At 49.7% G+C, this 16,460-nt stretch overlaps 5 protein-coding genes across 7 annotated transcripts; 3 read left to right on the top strand and 2 right to left on the bottom strand.

Annotated features, from left to right (window-relative positions):
- Positions 1–3: 3 nt before the first annotated feature.
- Positions 4–2,739, bottom strand: SPPG_05914 (proline dehydrogenase). Its single transcript, XM_016754121.1, has 3 exons — positions 2,584–2,739; positions 1,580–2,521; positions 4–1,513 (listed from the first exon to the last, which is right to left on the bottom strand). The coding sequence occupies exons 2-3, from the start codon at positions 1,887–1,889 to the stop codon at positions 126–128; spliced, it is 1,698 nt and encodes a 565-aa protein (XP_016606995.1). The 5' UTR covers positions 1,890–2,521; positions 2,584–2,739; the 3' UTR covers positions 4–125.
- A 413-nt stretch (positions 2,740–3,152) lies between these two features.
- Positions 3,153–9,281, top strand: SPPG_05915. 2 transcript variants are annotated; one of them, XM_016754123.1, is made up of 6 exons: positions 3,153–3,433; positions 3,502–3,649; positions 3,732–4,235; positions 4,308–4,356; positions 4,415–6,228; positions 6,289–9,281. In XM_016754123.1, exons 2-6 carry the CDS (start codon positions 3,514–3,516, stop codon positions 9,075–9,077), a joined length of 5,292 nt encoding a protein of 1,763 aa, XP_016606997.1. In that variant the 5' UTR covers positions 3,153–3,433; positions 3,502–3,513; the 3' UTR covers positions 9,078–9,281. The 2 variants fall into 2 exon arrangements, with proteins under 2 accessions (XP_016606997.1, XP_016606996.1); XM_016754122.1 differs by having other exon boundaries at positions 4,424–6,228.
- Positions 9,282–9,367: 86 nt separating this feature from the next.
- Positions 9,368–12,791, top strand: SPPG_05916. 2 transcript variants are annotated; one of them, XM_016754124.1, is made up of 17 exons: positions 9,368–9,417; positions 9,497–9,605; positions 9,668–9,834; positions 9,898–10,013; positions 10,081–10,264; positions 10,336–10,515; positions 10,576–10,704; positions 10,777–10,831; positions 10,910–11,120; positions 11,188–11,239; positions 11,293–11,408; positions 11,477–11,533; positions 11,597–11,833; positions 11,909–11,937; positions 12,005–12,131; positions 12,195–12,440; positions 12,512–12,791. In XM_016754124.1, exons 2-17 carry the CDS (start codon positions 9,511–9,513, stop codon positions 12,554–12,556), a joined length of 2,046 nt encoding a protein of 681 aa, XP_016606998.1. In that variant the 5' UTR covers positions 9,368–9,417; positions 9,497–9,510; the 3' UTR covers positions 12,557–12,791. The 2 variants fall into 2 exon arrangements, with proteins under 2 accessions (XP_016606998.1, XP_016606999.1); XM_016754125.1 differs by having other exon boundaries at positions 9,368–9,605.
- Positions 12,676–14,295, bottom strand: SPPG_05917 (uncharacterized protein; the record flags this gene model as incomplete). The annotated part of the gene is made up of 2 exons (XM_016754126.1): positions 12,676–14,057; positions 14,130–14,295. The coding sequence occupies 2 exons, from the start codon at positions 14,293–14,295 to the stop codon at positions 12,844–12,846; spliced, it is 1,380 nt and encodes a 459-aa protein (XP_016607000.1). The 3' UTR covers positions 12,676–12,843.
- Positions 14,296–14,297: 2 nt separating this feature from the next.
- On the top strand, positions 14,298–16,362 carry SPPG_09328 (uncharacterized protein). The gene is made up of 10 exons (XM_016757487.1): positions 14,298–14,584; positions 14,723–14,883; positions 14,954–15,031; positions 15,106–15,156; positions 15,215–15,302; positions 15,382–15,482; positions 15,555–15,697; positions 15,761–15,891; positions 15,957–16,134; positions 16,197–16,362. The coding sequence occupies exons 1-10, from the start codon at positions 14,413–14,415 to the stop codon at positions 16,243–16,245; spliced, it is 1,152 nt and encodes a 383-aa protein (XP_016607001.1). The 5' UTR covers positions 14,298–14,412; the 3' UTR covers positions 16,246–16,362.
- Positions 16,363–16,460: the final 98 nt, after the last annotated feature.

The raw sequence follows: 16,460 nt of genomic DNA on the forward strand, positions 1-16,460 counted from the left end.
ATTTGTGTGAACTTTGACGCTTAGCGCCTTGCTGAAACGCAGCATTCATTTATCCCAATATGGTAGTAACAGTGACTATGCCGCCTATTTTCCTATTATGGCTACATGCTGATGTGGTAAGCTATCTACGCTACCTTTGAACGAAGAGGACCCGTAAACCCTCCTGCACTGCGACCGACACCCAACCTGTGCTTCAGCTCATTCAATATCGCTTTCCGATCTTGCACTATCCCACCACCCCCTGCAAGCACGTCGGAATTCTCAAGTGCACGTCTCTGGAGATAGGGAATCGTCACACCAATAGGTCCGTACGGTATGTACTTAAATACCTTGTATCCTTTGCTCGCCAACGAGAAAGTTGTCCCATCTTGCATACCCATCAGCTGTGCAAACGCCACGGATCCTTCTCCTGCCGGAACATTGAACTGATTCATTTGCTGGCATGCGTGTTCCACCGAATTTTGGTTATGCGATGCGACAACAAAACTAAGCGGACGAATGTTCCCTTCCACTGTTATATTCGAGTCAGGGCTTTGAAACCCGGATATTTTGTTCACCAGGAAATCGATGGCCTTGTTGTAGGCAGCATGGGTAGCTTCGATGGTAGGTTGAATAGGATCTGGAATTCCTAGTTCCTCGGCACGCTCCCGTTCGGCATGCATATAGGCGCCACGCACTATTTTGACGCCAAACGAGTATCCGTTCCGCTCTGCCCTCTCCACATCTAGCACCAGCCGTTCGTATCCGTCCTTCAAATACAACTGGTAGGTATTGTACAAGACAGGACCGCGTCTTCCGGCCTCATTAGGACCATGGTGCGGTGGGTTGAATTTCTTGCACAGATTCAATCCAACATCATCAATAGCCGGCTGGAAATACGTTTGCTCCGCGTCTACTAGAATTCGGACGCGGAGGTCACGGGCGTGCTGTGCGACGATATCAATATCGGGAATGACAAGGTCTGTAGTATCGAGATCGTCGGCGGATATGAGTTGATTATCGGGTGTGACTGGTTCAATGGGAGGACGGATGAGGGAGCGAGATGCAGATGAGTTGTAGAGTGAGAACGTATCCGTGACATCAAGCCAGTCGATGAAGCCGTCCTTATCGCGATCCGTAGCAGCGAACAGTGCACTTGCCGTGTCGCCTCTCAGATGAGGAAATGTAGCTGAAAGCTCCAAAAATTCTTCCAGACTCAGCCTACCGTCTCCGTTTCGGTCAGCTTTCCGGAAAGCCGCTTGCAGTAGCACAAGCGTATTGCTCCAGCGCTGGAGAATCAATGGGGGAACGAGCGCAGTGACTTTTAGCGCAATGAAGCTTCCTGGTGTCTTGCTGGCTATGTCAATACTCTCTTTAAACATCCCAGCAACTTTACGAGCTTGCTCTTGCGCAGCAGGTCCTGAAAGCGAAGCCGCATCCACATCCGCTTCAAGGGCCAGGTCAAGGATGCTGCCAATTTTTAGGCTCTTGAAGTTTTCCATGGTCGGAACAACCTCGGCAAGGTCTTCTCCACCTGTCGCAGAAAAACATATACGTGAGTCCACAGTTCAGAGAGGTCAGGCTCATCAAATATGCATACCACAAAAATGTCTAAAGAAAGTCTGCTTGATGACGGCATAAACCGGCCGAGTCAGTTTCATTTTTTCGGCCCACTCCAAAATCGTGGGAGATGCCTCCACTATCTTTGGCATTGCACATAGTTGAAAGACCAAGAGGGAGTTTAGCAGTTCTGCGGTAGAGCGGGTCTTGTAGGGCCGAACACTGTCTAGTGACGAATTGTGTGCTTGGGTTGCCAACGAGCGAGTTTGAATGAGGGAGCGAGCGAGGCTGAGAGAACAAGAACCGTGCGGCGGTCGGATGCGAGTGAGTTGACGGAGTGGAAGGGACATGGCCAAAGGTTCAAAATGGTTGCTGGAAGAAAACGAACGCAACAACAAACAGTCGGCTGAAAAACGAGGGCAGCTGATATCAACCAGTTGCTTATATAATCCCAATCGCAAATGGAAATTAAACGACCGCGCATTTGGAGCTACAAATCCCGTACTGCCAGATAAAGGTTTTTATACACCTTCCCGGCAGCCGCGACGAAAAAAATCCCGTCCATCCCGCAGCCGTCTGCTTGCTTCTGCATGTTACATTGAAATGTCCAATACGGCGACGGTGCTCGTCCGCCTTAACGGCTACTTTATTCTTGTCCACCTATCTTGTCACTAGTGTGCAGGTGGTAGAAAATGTCACTAGGGACAAATTCTCCCTCCAACCCACTACAGCCGGTTCTAATTTACAATTAGCCAGCCTGTCCAACCCTTCATAACCTATCCTGCAAACGAGTTCCACCCCTATCCTAACTCGCTACAGGTTCCAGCCTGGGTTGAACTGGGGTACATGAAAAGCTAACTACGACTAGGCCCAATTACACATGCAATGCATTACGGTTGGTTCTAACCGGGTAACTAAGCCCACCACACGAGAGAAATCCTACTTGATTCCGAAATTCTTTGGTCGGAGGATGTTTCAGATACTAGTAAAATCAGAATACTTAGACTGGGAATATGCATGGGAAAATACAAAGATAATGCATACCTGCGATCGTAGCAATATAGTAGTAGCAGCGTTTGCAAAGGGTTATGTTGTTGTTGTAGTCGGGAGGGCGAGGTCCTCGGCACCAGAGCAGTACTCTCATGATGGACTTGAGAGTTGCTTGAGTGTTGTGCAGATGCTTTGAGAGTCGAGGATGGGTAAAGAGGGAAGAGACAGAAGGCCCCCCTTTTATAGACCTTCAGCATGCGCCTCACCGCAGTTTAAAAAAAAACATTACATGCATGCCACACCACAGTTTGGCGAACATTACAATACATGCCACACCGCTTTGAGCGATAGATGGGGGTGCTGATTATGCGATATGATTAACCGGATAAAAATGAGTCTTAGTGCCATTTTCAATCACCTCCACACTAATAAATCGTTGGTTCGGTAACATTCCGATGTTAGCACGTGATATCACATGCCATCATGTGCTTGCAGAGTCGCAGCGACGAGGTCACGTCGTTAAAGGTGACTGTGCCTCTACACGTGAATACCCAAATTTGGATCACTTGACTCTTCCCCCCCTCCCCTTCCGCCCAGCTCCAAAGGAACTTGCTTTTCCTATCGATGGGTCGGGCTCGTTTCCCACGCAGGCAATCTGAGATTTACTTGCCATCTCTACACGCTTTTTGCCAACGACCTTTACACGATACCGACTTCTAGTCTGTTCCCCTTCTAGTCCGTTGGGTGACCGCCCTTTTGCCTTTTTGCAACCGTTGGATATCTGTTCCTCGGGCTAGGCTTGGCAGCATTTGAAGCAGGAGCTTGAAAGTTTACGCATATTTGTTGCGGAAGAAAGCTCTCAAGTGCAAATCTTGTACTTTGACATTGCACCGGCGGTTTGGCTGTAAGTATTCTTACTTCCCTTTGGTGCTGTTATGAGTGAGGACCCGTACTGACTGACCGATTTGGCAGCGCCACCAACTAATGTCGGGAAGTGTGGACTCTGTACCCGGGCGTACCGCGCAATTTCCTGGATCGGGCAGTAGCTCGAGGTACCGGCAATCCCTTAATCTGAATAAAGCTTTCAAATCGTCAACGCCAACGCATAAAGGTGGTTCCGGTTAGTGTTCCTTCACTTCAAGTGTTTTTATTGAAGATGTCATTCAGAATCGCTGACACATTGTTTTTCATGTTCATCCCAGCTGCCAGAAATGGATTGCAAGTTCTCGGAAGTACTAGACCACGCCTACAATCATCACTCGTTGCTGCTCCCAAGCCTGTTGACTTACCTAGTTTGCGAAAGGAAAATGCCGGGCTGGACCCTACAGTGAGTTTAGTGCCCAGTGGAGGGTCAGGATGGGCAGTAAGAAATAAGGAATCTGATGAAACGGTGGGAGCTGTTGAGCATGACAATGCGGCATCAGGGTCAAGTGAAGAGACAGGATCAGCACAGGGGCCAATCAGAAAATCACCACGAAATTGGGCGATAACGGCGGCGAGCTCATCCCCGCTGCCTTCTTCCCCTGACTTTCCAACAGCGGCTGAAGCGTTGAAAAATCAAAAGCTGGAGAAGAAGGATGGCACTGGAGAGCTGAAGACGGGAAAAGAGGCACGGGCTACTTCTGCAGGCGGGGACAAGATGGGCGATAACGCGGAAAAGGCATTTGATATTACCAAGCAAGCCGAGGCACAACGGCCTGAGTCTGGTGGGTGTTCTCCTCAACCATGCCATTGCAATTTATGGGATCTCATTAGAATTGCATTTACGCCGTTTTCAGTCCCCCCAATCAAGAGCGCATGGCAAATCCCAGCGCCTCCCTCTCAAAGGTATGTTTGTAATAGTACTATTACGAAAGCAAAAATGGTCAGGTTAATTGAGATGAAGTGACTACAGCAATACCGACGGTCCGCCACACGAAAAGGACCATACTTGGGTCGATGATGATGATGACATGGATTTTTCAAAAGTACCAGTCTTTCAGGCAGGTGTGGATGGCGTGGAAGTTGTGGAGGAAGTGGACGTTCATCATCAAGATGATGTTGGCCTTGGGCTAAAAGGGGCTGACAGACGGGAACCTGTATCAAAAATTGTGGAACGACCCATTGAGCGACGGCACCCTGATGATCATTTGGGTAGTCGTGGCGACAGGCATCGCTCACATGATGTTGATCGAGGATGGCGAGGCCCACCGCAGCCGGGACCGTCAAGAGACCGCTACCCTGTTTTTCATGATCGTAGAAGGGGTTCAGTGTCCGCGAATGACGTGAATCACACAGAATGGGGGAACTGGAGATCAGAACGACACCAGAGCGTCGTGGAGCGGGATGAGCGAAATCGATTTTTGAATGCTCATCCACCGCAGCTTCTACAGCGCGCCACGCGGCCCGGTGACCGATCAGATCGCGACCGATTAGACGATAAGCATGAAAACATACCGACTGGGCGACCAGAAGCTAGCAAACCCGAGGAGCCGAGGGATATGACTGTGAACACTGTGGATCATTTGACAGAAATACCACAACCGGAGAGCAAGCGACAGACTCATCAGGAGGATGGCGAACACCCTCGGCGTACACCACCCGGGTGGCGACCGAAGGTGGCTGAACCACGGCGGGACGACAGGCAGGACCATAATATTCGCGAGCATGAGCGGGAAGGTGTACCGAATGGGCGACCAGAAGCTGACAGATCCCAGGAGACGAGTGAAAAGATCGAGACCATTAAGGACCATTCAACAGAAGTGCCACCACCGGAACTCAAGCGCCATAGTCCGCCCGAGGATGTGAAGCACCTTCGGCGTGCAGCACCCGGATGGCGACCAAAGGCGCCTGAATCACAGCAGGAGCTTCGTCCATCCATTCCTCGGCGGGACGAAAGGCACGACCGTGGTGTTTTTCGCGACAAGCGTGAGCGGGACCTGGATAAGATATCCTGGAGGAAAGACCCTGACAAGCCAGGTGACCGAGTTGTTGCTATACTTCAACCTGAGCGCAAACCACTGGGATCGTCGCCAAAAGAGGAAGCGATGGTGCATACGAAAAGTGCGGAAGTGCACGGGGACAAACACGACCATGCACCAGACATAATCAGCAAGGGCATTGCACCGCGCGAGGTCCTAACAAAGCGTGCAAGTGATGGGCCGCAAAGCCGCCGCGAGAGTCAGGACCGAGTGGCCACAGAGCTTTCTAACGGTAAAGCTGCCCGTCCATTGAGCCGGACATCACAGGCACGTTCCGACGCACGCAATCTTGACGCTTTCGACTCTGTTATGACGAGCATCAAGCAGATGATTGATACTTCTGGGCACCTAATCGAGCAGGCAGACAGCGACACTACCCTCGCAGATGTAGGAATGATTGATTCACCACCAAAGGGAAACGGAGCAGCAGAGCCTCGTCGTCCTGACTCAAAAGACACGGCCAAGAACGTCCACATCAAATCTGAACAATATTCCAATGATCGGGAAGGAAGCAGGAGCAAGAATTGGAAAAGCCAATTGCAGCATACACTAGCTGAGAGGACATTCCGTGATGAAGGCAAGAGTGGGAAGTCCCAAGGGTCACATTCTGCAGAAGGCGGCTTTGAGAAAAAAGGTAAACGGCTCACTAAGAGGAACAGTAAAGTTGGGAGAAGGGCGTCTGTTGAAACGACTGCGGCGACCGTGGAAAAGCCGTTAACAGTGATTGTGCGGAAACCAGGTGCGTAGTTTCACCGCGAGTAATTGACTGGACTACGCCCTAATGTTTCTCTCATTGCAGCATCGAGTGACGATATTGCAGCAAAACCATCAGCAACATCTGTTGTTGATAAGGTTGCACCGTCAAAGCCCGACGAATCGGGGGAGTCGTCCGGCTCCCCGACTTTCTCCGTCGCCATTCCGCCCGAGATTGACTTGAGTAGGAAGGTCAACTTCTTTGCTATGCCGGATATCCTTTCTCCTGAACCGCCACCCCCATCAGCCAACGTCTTGTCTGCCGAAAATGACATGACGGCGTCTGATAACGTCACTAACGGATTGAAGTCTCCGCTTGCGCCGAAAGAGGATGTGCTTCTTGATGCCTTCAAAAACGAATCTCCAAACCCGCAGCACGGAGAACGTCGCTTGAATGTCCTCGAAAATAAGCATGCCATACCTCGCCATCCTGTGGAGGCGTGGGCGACCATGCTGCAGCCAACTACCACAGTAGATTTAACTCAACCTTGGGCGGCAGCGGTCCCAGCTACGTTTAGCCCTCGCACCACTTCCTACCGATCGACTGACTCAGGGTTGCTTTCTCAACCATCGCTCATGCTCCATCCGACCGCCCAGCCGTTGATTGTACCCCAATATCCAACGGCCCATCCCCAAATATGGCATAACAAGGACTCTTTCCATGGAGCTACGGTTTCATCTCAAATAGGCCCGAGTATGCAATTACTCGTTCCCCGACAGATGATGACGCAACAGTTCCCATATCCGTGGATGGTTGTACCAGGTGGGATGCAAGCACTTAAGCCGCAGCAAACAGCATCGTCTTATCCCCAGGTCGCCGTGCGGCCGGCAGGGCCGCCAGTGCAGATGACGCCTCAGCAGTTCCAGGCGCTATGGAAGGATCAAGGAGTTTTGGCTGGTATGCAAATGCATCCACATACGGGATCCACAGTAAAAGCAAGTCAACAGCAAGCGTTACCCACTAAGCACGTGGGACGGTTCCCTGAAAGGCATCGGTCGTATCAAGGGGACGTGCCGCGGTCAAATGCAGGTGGAGGAAAGCCGGTTGGTTATGGGAGGCTGCAGCCCTCTTCGTCGCAAAATCTACCTACGAATTCTGCGCCCATTCACCTACCTTTGGGTTCAGCTCTAGCCGCTACGGTAACACCTGTCCCAGCGGTAGATTCTAATCCAGCCCAAATTCCAAGTGGCGGTGCTGAAAGCAAGCATCCGTCACCAGTTCTTCCTGCACAGAATTCGGAGGTTGGCAGAGCACAGCGGGTACCACAGCCTCCTCCCGCCGTGCCTGCTCCATCCTCAAATCCCACGCAACAACCTTATATCTCTCCACCAGCAGCAACGCAAGCGGGCAAAGCAGGTCAGGTTCCGCTCAAATCAGTAAAGCATGGAACGCCCCATGAAGAATTGAAAACCGCACCATCCTCGGGTAGTGATATGCTCACAAAGCAGGTGTCAGGAAGTGCTGCGGCCACTCCAGCTACTGCCCTGCCGTTGCATAACATCCAACCCCGTGAAGCTTCACACAAGAGGACTCCGTCGTATGGGTTACAACGTGGACCTTACTGGCAGGCGCGGCAGGTAGGACGACCAGATTTGACAAGACACATGGGAAGTATGGCTCAAGGGTATCAACCAACGGCCGGAAAAGACATACAAGTCGGGCAGAAACCAAGGAAGGATAATGGTACTGATACTGCAGAGGATAACAAGAACCCCCAGGACTCTGCAGAACATTCTGGCGATAGTCATATGGAGGTGTCAAAATCAGAGTCGAAAGTGGAAGTGGAGAAGGCAGCACTTATCCTTAATGACACAAGGGTGCAGCAGTCTCGACGTCCTGCACAGACCTCCTCGGAGACCCAGGCACGGCCATCGGGCCCTCCATCGACAAGGGACCGTTCTACTCAACCCACAAGCAAAGCCACGGAAGAAACACGCGGCGCTGGAGCGGCAGGGAAAGGAGCGGAGCAAGCAATCACGTCCTCAACGCATCCCAAATCCACACAACGGAGCCTCAAGCGCCCCGCCTCGTCACAACCTTTGGTACCCCGAGAGAAGCACCCACGCCCAGCAGTTTCATCGGGACCTCAGAAAGGGGACAGGCAGAGTGTATACAAGGAGGATATAACGCCGAGTGGGTTGAAGATTACCTATACATCGCGAACTGTCGCTGGGCCACCTACTGTGGAGAAAAGCAACGAGAAGGGGAAGAAGGACTCCGCGGTAGGAACGGAAAGGGAACGAAAAAATCAGGCTGCAGTGGAGGTCCGGGAATGCGCAGAGAAGGAGAACGAGAGCAAGGGGGAAAAAGAGGAAGGCGATATGAAGGGGGATAAGGAGAAGAAGAAGAGACGGCGGCAAGGAAAGAAGGCCCGGGAGCATGATAAGACAGATGACAATGATGAGGAGAACATGCGAGACAAGAGCACTACGCCCAGTTCTGGCCCCACCTCCAGTCCCTCTCCTGTACCATCACCTGACGTTGGGCCAGGGCGCATAATGGCGAAGAAGCCTGTATCGCCTCGCATGCCTCCTACCCAGGTCGAGGGGGATGGGTCCGAAAAGGCTCAATTCGCTGGATCACAGAACGTACCGAGCAATTCGGTGCCATCGTCAAGACCTTCCCGTAAGGATGGTTCTCGCGGCGGATTCAGCGGATCATTCTCTTCATCATTCTCTGCGAGCCGAGGAAAAGGGATCAATAATGCATCATGGCGAAGAGGAGGAGCCACTTCTGCAGCAAGATTCAGCCAACGCCGTGGTGGTCGTGGTGCAGAAGGAGCCGTGAGTGGAATGTGTGGTCCTCGGGCTGTTTATGTGACATCAAAGCAGTAAGAGAGAATCAAATGCAAATGTGTTTGTCGGTATGTGTACAAACGGGGCTTTGTAGCGGAAAATGGGCTTTTAGTTTTTGTGAATTCCGACATAGATTGAGATAGTTGTTTCCTGCTGATTTGTTTTATGCAAGAAGCGATTGCTCCTCTCGTTTTCTCTTTTTTTTTGTATAAATATATTCAAATGCATCTCAAGGATAGGATATCCGTTTGGGTTTTGGAGGGATGGGCTTTGCGGATGGCTTAGCGGCGCGTATCGATGTCTGGATGTGTGACATCATTTCCGTTGGTGGGGTTTGGGGGTTGATATATTTTGGAAAGCCTTTGGAAATCTCTTGTTCGTACGTTTTCGTTCAACTTGCAGCAAACAAAACGTTATTTTATACAGATTATATTTCAACAATACACACATGCCTTCAGTTCAACAACCTGTCATGTCAACCACTCAGCCCTCCAAAGTCGTTCCCATTGAGACCCTCATTCAAGATGACCCCTACCTGGGTCCGTACAAGGGTGCTATCCAGCACAGGTGCGACCAGCCCAGGGAAACTGTGTAGTGGCCCTCGCACATTATTAACCAGCATACCTTAGATATTCGCAGTACGCATCCTGGGTTGATAAGATAAACGCGGATGAAGGTGGGGTCGATAAGTTCACTCGGGGATGGGAGCGATTGGGATTTAATGTGGACAAGGACGGGATTGTGTACAGGGAATGGGCACCTGGTGCAGAACAGGCGTTTCTTGTTGGAGAATTCAGTGAGTTTCATATTGCTGTCTTTGAGTGGGAACGCCAGGATTGACGTTGTCATTGTCACAAAGACAACTGGGACAGGAACAGCCACCCTTTGAAGAAAAACGAGTTTGGGGTCTGGGAGATTCGATTGCCTAACAAGCCGAATGGAGAGCTTGCAATACCTCATAATACCAAAGTGAAGGTGCTGTCATTTTCACCCGTCATTAACGGCCGTGGATGGGCCCTGATATTTGAAATGTCATGAATAGATATCAATGACGAAACCCGGTGGAGAACGGATCGAGCGGATTCCTGCTCTGATCCGCAGAGCTGTACAAGATCTAAACTTGAGCCCAGCATATGAGGGCGTGTTTTGGCATCCCAAACAAAAGTATATCTTCAAGAACAAACCTCCACCAAAGCCGACTGAAATGAGAATATACGAGTCACATGGTATGCTTCACATGGTGATGCAGCGTCTTGTTTAACGAATACCAATCCTCTTTCTTTCCTGTACGACACAGTCGGTATTTCATCACCCGAGCCGCGGGTTGCGAGCTACAAAGATTTTCGTGAACAAACCTTACCCCGAATTGCACGTCTGGGGTACAATGTCATTCAGTTGATGGCGATTATGGAGCATCCGTATTATGCCAGTTTCGGCTACCAGGTGACGAATTTCTTTGCGCCCTCTAGTCGATTCGGTAGGCAAAAATGATGTCGTGCGACGGGAGGTATGGCACAACACTGAAGTTCACAATTAGGAACGCCTGAGGACTTGATGGAACTCATCGATGCTGCCCATGGCTTGGGGATCACAGTGTTGCTGGATGTCGTGCATTCTCATTCATCCAAGAATGTTTTGGATGGAATTAATGAGTTTGATGGGACAGGTCTGTAGGGTCAATTAACGTGTGAAATCTTTTGCGCAAGAAATGTGAACCCAATTCTTTCCTCTCTTGCAGACCACTGTTATTTCCATGAGGGGGCACGCGGACGCCATGAACTTTGGGATAGCCGGTAAGGGACTATTTTCAGCATGCGATTCCCACAAATGGTATATCGTACCTACGAAATTCATTGGAAACCTGCTGCCAGGCTCTTTAACTACGGGCACCACGAGGTCCTTCGCTTCCTCCTTTCGAATCTCCGATACTGGATCGTAGAATATGGGTTTGACGGCTTCCGCTTCGATGGCGTGACGAGCATGCTGTACCATCACCATGGTCTAGGAACGGCGTTTTCTGGAGGCTACGATGATTATTTTGGAAATGCTGTGGATGTGGAGGCAATTGTTTATATGATGCTGGTGGGTTGTTGAATTACGATTGTCTGGCTGGTAGTTGTACTGAAAGAAAGCGCATTGTGGTCCTCAGGCAAACGACATCATGCACAAGCTGCATCCGCATATTGTGACAATTGCTGAAGGTACGCAATACCTTTTTGAATCCGTCGATACATTGATGATGACCGTAGCACAGATGTGTCTGGTATGCCAACCCTTTGTAGACCTGTTGCTGAAGGGGGTATCGGGTTTGATTACCGGCTGGCGATGGCGATTCCCGATATGTGGATTAAGCTTCTGAAAGAGAAGAAGGTATTGTTCACCGTTAGTACCTGCTGAAGGTTACGAACTATTTATTGAAGTGCACATTTACATCGAAGGACGAGGCATGGGACATGGGCAACATCACTCATACTTTGACCAATCGCCGCTGGAAGGTATCCTAATAACGTCCTGGGTCATTGTCATGAAGTCGCTCAAATATATATTTTTTTTTCCAGGAACCGACCGTCGCGTACTGCGAGAGCCATGATCAGGCCCTTGTTGGGGACAAGACCATTGCTTTCTGGCTAATGGATAAGGAGATGTACACCAATATGTCAAACCTCACTCCATTGACTCCAGTGATTGACCGTGGATTGGCGCTGCACAAAATGATCAGATTAATAACTTACGGACTGGGGGGTGAAGGCTATCTTAATTTTATGGGCAATGAGTTTGGACATCCCGAGTGGTTGGTGAGTACTACTGTTGGACTGGCGCAATTTAACAGTGTTTCAATGCGGGTTCAATAAATGATACTGCGTCATTAGGATTTCCCACGTGCGGGAAATAACAGTAGGTAAAGTATCGCCGCCGATGCGAGGTCCTATGAGCTTGTTTCTCAATTCGACCTTTGTTCTCAAAAGCTTTCACTACGCGCGCCGTCAATACAATCTGATTGATGACCACCTTCTACGCTATCAATATCTCAACAACTTCGACCAAGCGATGCATGCCCTGGAGAAACAATCTCACTGGCTGCAAACCACCCAAGTAAGCCCTCGCTATTGCGCGATTCCTTCCTGAGAGACATTTGCCAACTCCCGATCCCGCTAGTATGTGTCTCTCAAGCACGAAGGCGACAAAGTGATCGCATTTGAACGCGGCAATCTTCTCTGGATCTTCAACTTCCATCCTTCTCAGTCATTTTCAGACTATAGGGTTGGAACAAACTGGGCGGGTACATACAGGGTCGTTCTTGATACAGACTGGAAGGAATTTGGCGGACATGAAAGGGTGGACCGGAAGGGCAAGTATTTTTCCACTCCTGAGGAGTGGGCTGGAAGGAAGAACTACATTCAGGTGCGGTTGCATTACGCTCTTGGGGCTTTCACGAGACAGAAAATGCTAACCTATCGTATACGCTTTGGCAGGTTTATATCCCAAGTCGGACTGCTCTAGTTTTAGCTTACCAATGAGAAACAGTAGCGCTAGATCATCCTTCGTTAGGAAAGCGTGATTGCAATTAGAGACCAGGCATTCTGCCTTTGTTTGTGACTGTCCACAAATCTCACTTGACAATGTTAAGTGTTCGCAAATGGATTGTGCGATTGAGGCCCAAGTTTAAGATGAGGATATCAAGCTCGCAACTTTGCTTGAAATCTGACTATATATAATATTACTTAAAAAAACCATTTGCTTTAAAATCTGAAACTCGGATGCATCTATAGACAAGAATATGACATAAGTAACCCGGTGCAGCAGGTTAGTTCAGCTCCACAATCCTCGCCGTCTGAGGTCCTGACAAGTCCTCACCCACCCTCCGACCACCATAGGGTCCGGGTTGTGCTCCTTCCGTTGGAACAACTGGCGCAAAGAAGCTTGCGACATTTTCCATCAAAGATGCGGGCGGTGTATCCGGCAGTCCTCTCGTCTCACCGCTTCCGCTCAGTCGTCCACCACTTGCCACTGCTTGGCCCCACGCAGCCCACCCTACGATGGTCTTCCATAACCAGTCAACGGCGTTGTCCCCTCCGATCCTTCTTAAATCCATCACCTTTCCAACTACCATTGCTGCAACCAGCCCTTTCAGCATTGCTTTCCATGCCCCAAAACCGCCGAGGGCGCACAGGCATAACGGAATGTAGACAGGTTGAATGGGAAGGACGCCAAAAAGCGTTAGCGATGTTGATGGGGTGGTTATTGCCCAAAGCCAGCGGAAGGCGTACTCTAGGTTGGGGTAAAGCGAATATGGAAAGAGGAGAAGGGACGGTGTCGCTGTGGTCAGGAATGAAGTAGTGGACACTGGCGCTGGAGGCGCGCAGTACAAGGCTAGTTCGATGCCGACCAAGACTACCCCCGCCAACAGTTGAGCTCTCAGAAAGTGGTTATCTAGAACTAACCACTCCAAGGCATTCTTCCGTCCTCCATTCCTTTTTCTTCTGTTTTGCCCCTCTCGCAGGACGACGCCGTCCTGAACGAGATCCCCTTCACCGTCGAACCACTTTTCTAATGGTGCTTGCCAATAGACCATGCCCACAGCCCTTTGAAAGACTTCAACAACGCCGTGACCCAAAACACAGAATCCCGTTATCCCTCGCCATAGTTGATATCTTGGAGCAAGGAAGAGGCGCGGGTGGAAGAGGAGAGTGCGGTAGGGTGTTAGACCTATGAGGTGGGTTAGATGAATCGTCGAGCCCAAGGCAATTTGCAAAGTTGTGTGCGGAGAGCTGCGAATGTGGGATTGCAGAGTGTGCGTAAGAGTTGATGGGGACATTCCTGTCAAGGTAGTGACGGTGGCGACAAATGTGGAAATTGAGGTTCCGTCTTCACCTCCGAGAAGTCGGGGCCTAGACATGCTTTTGTTCATCGCTTCTGGCGGTTGTATTAGTGAACGGAGACCGAGAGACGCTTGTCTACAGTCGTAAGCATGGTGCGAGTGCAACTGCAAAAGTGCGGTCGACCACATCGATTGTGCTTCTGAATAAAAAAAAACTTTATGAACAAATGTAAACCTTCTTTAACGAGAATGTAAGCCAAAGCGTAGCATACCCTCCATACTGGAATCCGCCGTTACGCCAGCCGAGTACCAGTATATTGACAATTGTAAACAAGCGCTTGTTGGAAATCTTACAGCTGCTTGCCGGCCTGCTTGGATTGTGGCTGTCATGGCAACAGCCAGCACAGCCACCTCGCTGTCGACAGCGACAATGGTCATTAGCAATCACCTAAAGATTGAATTTCCAACACGTGTTCCGGCTCTCAGCACGACCTTTACCCTTGGTTTGAGCAACCAATACCTCCCTTTTGTTTGTCCGAAGCCCCATGCCCGAGGATGCTCCGGTCCCTACATCCCAAATTGCGTCCACTAGCAGAACCGCTGCTGAATGCACGCGATTTGTATGAACTTAAAACTGCCAGACCTTCTACTTATAAAAACCGATCGGAAGGAGAATGTACGCGATTTGATGTGGGAGTGAAGTGCGTCGGAGAAGTGCGGTTTCAATGTGAGTGTTTTCTCGTGCCAAACGGTAGCCTGTAGCATGCCGGCAAGAGGGGAGACGAGGGTAGATGGACTGCGAACTTCTCTCAATAGCTGTTTGTCAATCATTGACTGCTTGTCGTCTCTGCGCTGTGCTCCATAGGTACTGTCATATTCGATCTGGGTGACTTGGAATTTCCACCCGACCTTGTCTGCGAAGACTTCCCGCTCAAGTATGGCGATATTAGACCTCTCATCGAATGGCGATCTGGCGATAGAAACGCTCTATGGAAGACCTTTGATGAAATCGGAAAATTGTATCAGGTCAGCTTTGTTGATATATTCTGCCGATCTGTGGAGGGAGGAATACTCAATGTGCGACCCTCCTACATAGCACTACCAAAGACAGAGAATCACGGAGCTAGGAATTGAAAGGATACAGTTTGACTTGAGTAGCTTTGACCATCAGAAAGTGAGATTGGTCCTTACCACTCTATGGGACGTACGCCGTATTGGATTCTCATTGCTTGGGGCTTCCTCGTGCAGGACCTTCAGTGCTTCATGACAGCCCCTGAGTGGATGTCAACCGACGCAACCGTAAGTGCTCTTATCCGTGCATGTTACCGAGATTTCTGTAATTGAACGGTACTTCTAGATATATATATACATGCCCGTACGCGTTGATGACAAGGATGAATCAAATCTTCTGCTTTTGGATATCAACGAGAGCTCTGTTCTCGTAGGTAAATAGCGGCGTTGATATCTCGCTTTCTCAAGTGTAAGGATTGGGACTGTGCATTGAACGTTCTTTGGCGACTCTAGCACGGCTGACTGTGATGTTCCATGTGTATGAAGGAGAGGTGAAGCAAATCGAAAAGCAGATACAGCTTCCCCCGCAGTGGAAAGATATATACGTCCCGAAGGTTGGTGAATATTCTGCGCATATGATCCATTATATTGCACACCTTTAATCGTCAAAATATTGTACCGCACAGATACCTGATTATCCTCTCGATGCGACGTTGTTCGATTATATGCTTGAGGTGCAAAAGTACTTGGCAACTGTGCATTCCAACGTCATTCAGCGGATCGACAGGAGACGGGAGTTTGTGGAGACCATCGTAGCTACCTTCAGAAGGTAAAGCCAGCATATCATTTTTTCTTAACCCAGTCTGATCCTAAGGTCTGAACTCGTTGAGAGTCATATACTTGAATATGACTCGAGAGAGTGGTTTTATGCGTCTTTTTACTTTGAAATTCCACCACCACAGACATCGCCATCGGATTTGTCACCTGTGGATCGCAAAAACAACTCTAGGGCTGTAGCAAATGGTACGGGCTGGGGCAGCCTATATTGCGCGTGTCCCTCAGGTGTTTATGCCTAATATGGATCCTAGTTCATCTGTCCCAGGATTATCCGGACATTCCACCAGAGGTTTTCCTCCAGTCAGCGTCAATGTTTGCAGATGCAGACTCGTATATACCGGCAACTGTGCGCTTGAACGTCGACTTTGGACTGGTTGGGATGTGGGGGTCGGAAAGGGTCTCGTGCGAGGAAGCAGTTGAACGATTTCGGTAAGCGGTATTCGGTTATCATGTTTACGACAATTATTTGACCAAAGTTTGATGTCTTTTAGTAATGCGTTACTGGAGCAGATACCCACTGCATTCGCATGCATCCCATGAGAACACGGTTCGCTTCAACGCGAGGGAAAAATCCGTCGTTCGACTGGAAATTCCTTTAAAGTTTCAACTACTTCAGACCTTTGAAATAAAATAAATAACTGTTTATTTTTGTCTGAACCGCTGGTGGTTTTTATGTCCATTTGCTTGACGGTTTCATTTTGACCTCTTCATCCATAAATTGCTTTCATCGCTTACGTATGTGATCTGGCATGTGA

This window comes from Spizellomyces punctatus, assembly GCF_000182565.1.
Source record: "Spizellomyces punctatus DAOM BR117 chromosome Unknown supercont1.10, whole genome shotgun sequence".
NCBI lineage: Eukaryota > Fungi > Chytridiomycota > Chytridiomycetes > Spizellomycetales > Spizellomycetaceae > Spizellomyces > Spizellomyces punctatus.